The sequence below is a fragment of the Orycteropus afer genome, unplaced genomic scaffold (assembly GCF_000298275.1).
Source record: "Orycteropus afer afer isolate SDZICR_OR568_19922 unplaced genomic scaffold, OryAfe1.0 scaffold00899, whole genome shotgun sequence".
In the NCBI taxonomy this organism is placed as follows: Eukaryota; Metazoa; Chordata; class Mammalia; order Tubulidentata; family Orycteropodidae; genus Orycteropus; species Orycteropus afer.
Genome location: NW_006922486.1, coordinates 366,531 through 375,629, shown reverse-complemented (window position 1 = coordinate 375,629; position 9,099 = coordinate 366,531). Strand labels below are relative to the sequence as shown.

At 32.9% G+C, this 9,099-nt stretch overlaps 1 protein-coding gene across 1 annotated transcript; it reads right to left on the bottom strand.

Moving 5' to 3' along the window:
- Positions 1-2,666: 2,666 nt before the first annotated feature.
- LOC103212269 (olfactory receptor 5V1-like) lies at positions 2,667-3,614 on the bottom strand. Its single transcript, XM_007958269.1, has one exon. The coding sequence runs from the start codon at positions 3,612-3,614 to the stop codon at positions 2,667-2,669; it is 948 nt and encodes a 315-aa protein (XP_007956460.1).
- Positions 3,615-9,099: the final 5,485 nt, after the last annotated feature.

Sequence of the window (9,099 nt, the reverse complement as noted above, 5' to 3'; positions counted from 1 at the left end):
AGGGTTTCTTCTGTCGTACATACACAGATCTGTATGAGCTGGACCTGACTCAGCAACTTCTGACAATAAATGTGTCTACCCAGGACTTGGGAAAGTATGTCATTAACCAATCTTAGGTAATTTTAATATTTAATCAATTTAAGATCTCCAGTTCTGAACAGTTCTATCCAAACAACTGAAAATGGAAGTAGCAGAAATAATTTTCTTTATACTTCAAGGACATTTTTCCTTCATTTAATAAGGGGGAAAAAAAGAAAAAAAAAAAAAACCCTGTAATTATGATGTCATCAGCTACGTTATTCTACAGGTTTTTTTTTGTTGTTGTTTGGTAAGCCACAGAAAGTCTGAAACTTACTTTTTAAAACATTTTCCCTCAATCTTTTACAGTTTCGACAAAGGCCAGAATTGTGGTAGACTTGCTGAGAGGTACACATTTTATGACAGGAGAGAATTTAGATTGCTCAGTGTTTTTTGTAACAGATGTGAGATAAGACATTACAGTTAGCTTGATGAAACAAAATCATTCAAATTACTGAGGAAACATTAAATAGTTGAGTCTCAGGAAATTAAAGTGAACACAAGGTTAATATTTTATTCAATTTTATATAGGACTAATTAAACAAATTTCATCCAATTTTTTAAATACAATGAGATAACTTTTTAAATCATATGTAAATCATGCTATAGAGAACAAAATGTAATAAGACAAAGAAAACAATTATCAAATATTTACTATTATTATTTAATTTCTTACTCAAGTTTATATAGATGTTTCCCCTGTATCTAAAGTTAAATAACAAATATTTGACCAACTATACAGTTATAAATAGCTTTGAAACATGTATATGATATAAATTGGGACCTTGCTGAATTTTGGGAAACATAATTGATCTAAAATATGACATCTCAAAGCAGTCATAGTCAGTAAACTGTGAGACAAAGATGCATAGAATAAAGCTCTTGGTAAATTTTCAATAATGACTAAAAGATCAATGACAGTCTAGAGAAGGAGAAACCAGGATGACATGGAATGATATAAGAACATGTCAGTAGAGAAGTGACAACTTTAGTCATAAAAGAAATATAACATGCTACTAAGAGCAATTTAGACATGATATTGAATGCCATAGAGCAAGAGAGTCAGAAATGCAGTGAGTGGCAGGTGCTGCCCATGATGACAGAACATATTCAAATGTAATAACTAGACTAGGGACTTTTTTTTTTTTTGGCTGGTGGTGGGGTAATTGGAGTACACAGAGTTAGGGAAAAGGACAACACTTTAACACTTTTCATACATCATTGCTGACCTACTGTGCTATATAACATTACCAATATTCCGGAGAGAAAATGTTCCTGTTCATATAAGAAGAATAGAGGGTAATTCACAGTCAGACTCAACAGACCTCTATTCACATTTAATGCAAGTACTCAGCTCTAAGGCAAAGCAGAGTTTAATAGTCAACAACCTCAAACTTAAAATGAACATGAAGTTGTCATAGTAGCAGGCAACATTTTGTTTTGATCCGTTATATATGGGATTGCAGAGTCAAATTTGACTCAATGACAATTGAAAACAAAGTATTATTTGTCAGGAGAAAATGATGCAAGTAACAAAAATATAGGGTAACAAATGAGAACATTGGTGTGTGAGTATGTCTGTCTGTGTGAAAAGGATACCTGCAGTCTTGAACGTGTGGAGATTAAGATGATAGTGATATAGTCAACCAAATTGAACATGTATGCTAGGAGATGGAGAAAAATAAATGCTTCAACTGGAAAGACATATAATTGAGAAAGAATGTGGTCATTGATTATGAAAGAAGTATAGAGTAAGTGAAAACCAAAGCTACAGAGAAATAACAAAATGATCAAGCTAAGAAGCATATCATGATAAATGGTTAGGTATAAAAGGAAAGTAAGGTAAAAAAAAATATATATATATATATATATGTTTAAGACAGATACAGATATACATATAAAAGTGAACGTAGAATAAAAGATAGTTGATATAGAAGTAGATATGTAAGTATATATGTTTATAGATACAGCTATGTATGTTGATATAGGTACAGAATGGGGCCTTATAGCAACATTAACTTAAGGATACTCAAGCTGTACCTACTATACATGTGCAATTCTTAGTAGTTCTATATTTGGTCACAAAAATGTCTATTTTCATGATAAATTGCATGACGTCAATATACAGAGATAAATACAGATGTATAGATAGTTTTAAACCAATTGCCAGCAAGTAAATACTGTTCCTTTAGAACAGTGTAGAACTGGCTCATAGGATCTAAAAGGCTGTAATCTTTACAGAAGCAGACTATCCCATCTTTCTCCCACTGAGGAGATGGTGGATTGGAGTCACTGACCTTTGCATTAGGAGTTTATTGCTTACCCAGTGTGCCATGAGAGCTCCTTAAAGAATTCATAGGAATAATTTCTTTAGACACATAGAAAACATACATATATATAAACATTTTTATATAATTAGTTACAACACTTCCTATATGTATATGTGTGTGCTACATGCATTTGTGTGTATGTATTAATTTCTGTGTATGTATAGGTATGTTCTCTAAATGTCAATAGAAAATTATTCTTATGAATACTTCTGAGTCTTCCTGTGAAATCAGAATAAGAGGATTGCAAAATAACTCATATCATACTTGCTGTAAACATGTTTTATGGAATAAAAGATTTCTAAGTGCTACTTTTACGTCTGTGTTTCTCAGGCTATAGATGATTGGGTTTATCATTGGGGTAATGACCCCATTTACCATTGAGATAAGCCTATCTCTGGTTGAGGAGTGATGACTGGAGGAGGGACGGACATAGTTAATTATCACTGTGCCGTAGAACAAACAAACCACAAGGAGGTGGGAAGCACATGTGGAGAAGGCTTTACGCTTCCCTTCTGCTGATCTAATCATCAGGATGGTGGATATGATGTAGATATAAGAGATACCAGTGATCAGGAAGGCACTGATCCCTAAGGTACCTCCTACCACTAAGACAAGCATTTCTGCCACATATGTGGAGGAGCAGGACAGTGCCACAACTGGAGGGATGTCACAGTAGTACTGGTTGACTCGATTAGACTTACAGAATGAGAGACGGAATGTGAACACTGTGTGCAGTACAGAGTGCAGAAACCCCATTGCCCAGGTAGTGGCCATGAGCTGGACACAACGCCACTTTGTCATGATGAGGGTGTAACGAAGGGGAAAACATATGGCCACGTACCTGTCATAGGCCATGACTGTGAGAAGGAAGACTTCAGTCCCTAACAGGGCCACAAGGAGAAAGAGCTGCAAAGCACATCCAAGAAAAGAAATGCTTTGTTTCTGGGTTAAGAGGTTCTTGAGCAACTTGGGGACAGTAGATGATGGGCAGAACATGTCCAAAAGGGACAGATTTGCCAAAAAATAATACATAGGTGTGTGGAGCTTTTTTTCAGTCCCAATGGCAAGGAGAATGGCCCCATTTCCCACCAACGTGACCTGATAGATGACAGCAAAGACCACAAAGAGAGTGTAGCGCACCTCAGGGAGGTCAGAGAGTCCTAGGAGGATGAACTCTGCGACAGTGGTTAAGTTGTAGACATCCATCTCCTCTCTTCATGGGACAATTTCTGGAAGGAATGAAACCAAAGGACACAGGTTAGGCTCAAACCCAAGGAGCCCAATAATGGCAAACACTTGGGCAATAATGGGTGTGTGGTTGATGATAAATTATACTGTTGTAATGTGCCGTTGAGTTGGACCCAACTCATAGCGATCCCCCTTGTCTTTCCAAGGCAGTATCACTATGGAAGGAGATTGCCCAATCTTCCTTCTGAGGAGTGGCTGGTGGGTTTGAACTGCCAGCCTTCTGGTTAGCAGTCAAGTTCCTTAGGCACTATGCTAGCTCCTGGTCCTATTTTAATTAGAGATTTCAAGTATTGCAATCACCACATTCATGATGATTCTTATTTATCCTCATATCCTTAACAAGATCCCTTTTAAAATTTCACCTTCTTTATTAATCTGTGGTTGCACCTTAAGCAGTAGAGATTTTACAATTCAATTAAAGATGATAAGAAGATATCATCCCTGCTTAGAAACTGTATTTTTCCTTGTAAGGTTTCCTTATGTATAGTTTTATGTACTATCTCAATACAAAATACATTGCAGGTAGAAGCTGTGTCCTTTTCCTTGATATATATTAACAACTGTTAGTAACTAGCAGACTCAGGGTAAAAGGTAGATATATAATGTTGATTGCAGAAATGACTGAATTTTGTTAGGTGCTGTGAAAATACTTTCTTCCATAACTTCAAAATCATGATCATTTAAACATGAACATTGTCATCATATTTCCTAAAAGATTTAACAGATTTATTTTATTTCATAAAACTCATATTTTATGTGTAAAATGTAAATGAAACCCAGTTGATCTTATCTGAATTTATTCAAACAGGAAACAAGATATAATAATATATGTATTCAACTCCGCTAACCTAAAAGCTTACGTTTTTACCATTTGTCCAAGAATACCTAAGGAAATATGGATTTCAAAAATTGTATGTGCTTGATCATATATAATTCATATTTAGTCTTTGTTAATTTTCTAATTACATTTGAATGTCACATAATAACCCTAATACTCACTATATTCCAGATGAATCAGTAAAAGACTGAAAGTCTACAAATGAGTACTTCTGTAGATTTTTTACATCACATTAAAACTTTTTTTTTTTTTTTTTACTACAACAAGTGCATGACAGAAATTTCTAAGGGACCCTACTTATTTTGCCTGATGGAAAACTGGGAATGATTTCTTGGCTCAGATAAAATTTGATATATAAATAATGCAAAATATCCATAATCATTTTTTATACAACAAATAATATTTTATATCACCCTTTTTTCTTCCCTTCACTACTTAAAAAAATCATTGAAAGAACCCGGGTTGTGTTATTAGGTGCTGTTGAGTCAGTTCTGACTTATAGCTACCCTACAGACAACAGAAAAAAACTGCCTGAGTCTGGCACCGTCCCCACAGCCTTTGCTATGTTTGATCCCATTGTTGTAGCCAATGTGTCTTTCAATCTCTTTGAGTATCTTTTTTTTCCTGACTCTCTACTTTACAAACTATGATTCCATTAGCCAGGGACAAGTCTCTACTAATAATGTCCAAAGTACCTGAGACAAAGTCTAATCATTCTCACTTCCAAGGAGTATTCTGACTATACTTCTTCCAAAACAGATTTGTTTGGTTTTCTGGCAGTCCATGATATATTTAATATTGTCCACAAGAACCATTATTCAAAAGCATCAATTCTTCATTTTTCCTTATTCATTGTCCAGCTTTTGCATCTAGATGAGGCCATTAAAAATACTATGTTTTGGGTCAAGCCTACCTTTGCCACCTCCAAGCAAAATCTTTGCTTTTTAACACTTTAAAGAACTCTCTTGCAGTAGATTTTCCCAATGTAATATATCATTTGACTTCTTGACTACTGCTGCTATGGTTGTTGATTGTGGATCCAAAGAAAATGAAATCCTTGACAACTTCAATATTTTCCCCATTCATCATGGTGTTGCTCATTAATCTAATAGTGAGGGTTTTTATTTTCTTTATATTGAAATCTAATTCAGACTGAATACTGTAGTGTTTTTTTTTTTTTTTTAATCTTTCTCAGTAAATTTTTCAAGTCTTCTACACTTTTAGCAAGATAGGTTACATTATCTGCATATGGTAGGGTGTTAATAAGGCTTCCTCAAACCCTGATGGCCTGTTCTTTGTCGTATAGTTCAGCCTCTTGGATTGTTTGCTCAGCAACAGATGTATTTAATATGCTGTAAGAATATAACTCTGATGCACATCTTTCTGGATTTTAAATCCTTGTACTGTAGAACAAGGAGGTTGAGTATTTGGGAAATATTACTATTCTTTCGCTTAACAGAACTAAACACTTCTTTTTTATGGTATTGGGACAAAATACGAATGTTCTTTTAATTATGAAATATAGAAAAGAAAAGTATTGAAAAACCACAAAGTGCCGAATAACATTACTCAATCCACCAAAGTTTGCTAAATAAGTGAATGAAAAAAATATTAAAATAAAGAAAAAATACTGAATGTGTCTATTCTCAAATATTCCAGATTCCAAAGGGCAATTACATTTTCTAAGGTATTTGACTACTAATCAGAAGGCTGGAGGTATAACCCACCAACTACTCCTCGGAAGGAAGACTAGGCAATCTACTTCCTTAGAGACACCGCCTAGGAAACCCAAGTAGGGGTCACTATGAGTTGGAATCAACATGACACAGTGAGTTATTTTTTTTCTATATTTATATATTCATACTTTGAAAATATAACAGTAAGCTTAAGAGATTAGAAAACCACTTTTATCACAACAATTAATATTTCGAAACAGAAAATATTAAGTTACATATTCAAAACTTGTTCTTTTTTTTAAATTTAGTTATAAATTTCACTTCTATTTTCTAAACAAATAAGATACAAATCAATAACTTCCTGACAGAAGACTCAGACTGGCTCTACATCATGCTACATGATTAAGGTATCCTTTAAATAATTAGAATATATTTTCCCTAAAGTTTGCCATTTGTTATTTATATTGTTTTATCAAGTTTACAGTCTTGGCATGAAGAATATAAAAAATTATTCAATTTGGAAGAAAATTATATTTATATTACAACCCCCTATTTTTGAAGCAAATAGGATTAAATCTCATGAATTTGTTCATCTAACCACAAAAATAGGAGCCATGTTTTTGGCAATATGTTGTTGAAGACTGTAACTTTTCTTATTAACACAATGGATCCATAACTCATTTATAATCAGAAAATCCCATATGAAATGTGAGCTTTCTATCTGCTTTGTAGATCATTTGTAAATGTAAGCATATAAGGACTTTAAGAAAACATATTGCAGTCAACTTTTATAATAGTCATAGGCAAAGATGTAATGAGAATCTAGAATAAGATATATCCTAGATGATTACCTAGATTTAGAAAATGTTTCTTTTTTTTTTCTTTCAATTTCTGTCTTTTCCTTTTACAGTTAGTCAATGACAAAAGTACCATATAGTTTTGTGTTTTTTTTTTGAACAATTAAGTATTTCAACATTCCACTCTATAGAGAAAGAAAATAAATTAATTAAGCAAAATCATCACTGATAGATCTTATACATTAAGATAAAAGAAAATTATAATTTGTTTGGTATATTACCTTCAAGGAAACAGTACATTTATATTTTCTTAGAAAATTAGGAGGTTGCTGAATTTTTTCAAAAAATAAATTTTATAACCTTCCATTTCAATCTGATAGGTTGATGACTAATAAGTTAGAAGAAGAAAAAAAGTTAACTTCTAAAGTGCTATTTCTCTACCTGTTTTCCAAAATCCTGATTACATACTGGAGGAAATTACCTACTGAACATAAATCCAGGTGTGTGAGTAGGAAGCATTCATATTAGACACAGCAAAATTTGCATAAAGACAATTTGAACACACATCTAGACAAGCATGCACATTAATAAAGTAATTCTTATACAATTATTTATTCAGCCAACATAAAATACTCAAAAGTGCTAATTTTTCCTACCATAGTGAAAAGCTATGATATTTGGCTTTAACCAGTTTCCTAAATGTCTAAAATTTCACACTATATTAACATTTTTGCAAACACTAATTTTTCATCTTAAATTAGAACATCCAGAATTTAACATAAAATTTTCTTGTGTTTTCAGTTTCAAATTTCATTACCAATTTGAAGTTTCCACAAGAACAAATTAAAATGATCCAACCAACAAAAATGCAACAGTAAAGAATAAACTGCTCATTTATATGTAAAGCTCCTATTGGCATTTATTCTGTAACTCAGATTATGCCCAATTTTCCCCAAGGGAGGAGGGAAATTAGAACTCTAAAGAGAATATGCTTCTCACCTTGATAAATCTAAATTACTGTCAACATAATAAGCACACAGTTTATAGTTAAAGTTTTAATATAAACTGAAAACTAAATCTGAATTTTAGAGAGTGGCAATTTTCTTTCTTGTCATGGTCTAGGTAAAAAACTAAATAAATCTTTCCCAAAAATTGTATTACAAGACAAAACTAAAGAATAAATTATTATTTTTCCTGTCATTGAAATAATCATTCTTGAAAAATACAATTAACCATCAATTTTTAATATTCTCTATTCTCCATAAGTTAACAATATTTTCATTGTTATACCTATTTATATTGTTAAGACTATTTGCCATGCACACAAAAAATGGTATTCAGCCTTTTAGGCACAAATTGAGTAAAACATTAATTTGACTTCAGCTGTAACAACCAACTTGATTAAACATAGGAAATGTAATTATAAGGTGATAGATATAATAAAAGCATTATTATAATCGAATGATGTATGCTTGAAATGTAAGAGCTCTGGTGGCATAGTGCCTAAGGCATTTGACTGCTAACCAGAAGGCTGGCGGTTCAAACCACTCGCTCCTCAGAAGGAAGACTGGGCAATCTACATGCCTAGTGATACTGCCTCAGAAACCCAAGGAGGGGTCGCTATGAGTAGGATCTGACTTGAGGTCGCTATATGAGTCGGATCTGACTCGACAGCATTGAATTTTAATAAAAATGATGTATGCTTGAAATACACATTACAATAATTCTAATTCTAATAAAACATCAGTAAAATACTTTACATTAAACTTTCTTTTATTCTGCATTCTAATTTTACAATTCTTATGTTTCATAATGAAGATCCTACTACTCAAGTTGGGAAATCCTACTTCTGTAGTGTTACTGCCTCGGAAACCCAAGGAGGGGTCACTATGAGTCAGGGCCGACTCGAAGGCACATAACAACAACAACAACACTTCTCAAGTATATTACCATTTTCTTCATCTCCTCTTGCTTACAATAAATACTCTTAATCTTTTAATTGTTATATCAGAACCACTACCATTACAAACAAATTTCAAGCTTACTTAATTCTTTTTTGTCTATAGAACATATTTCACTAAATTTGTGTGTACAGAATACTCTTTTCATACCTTGATTTTTTTTTTTTTTTT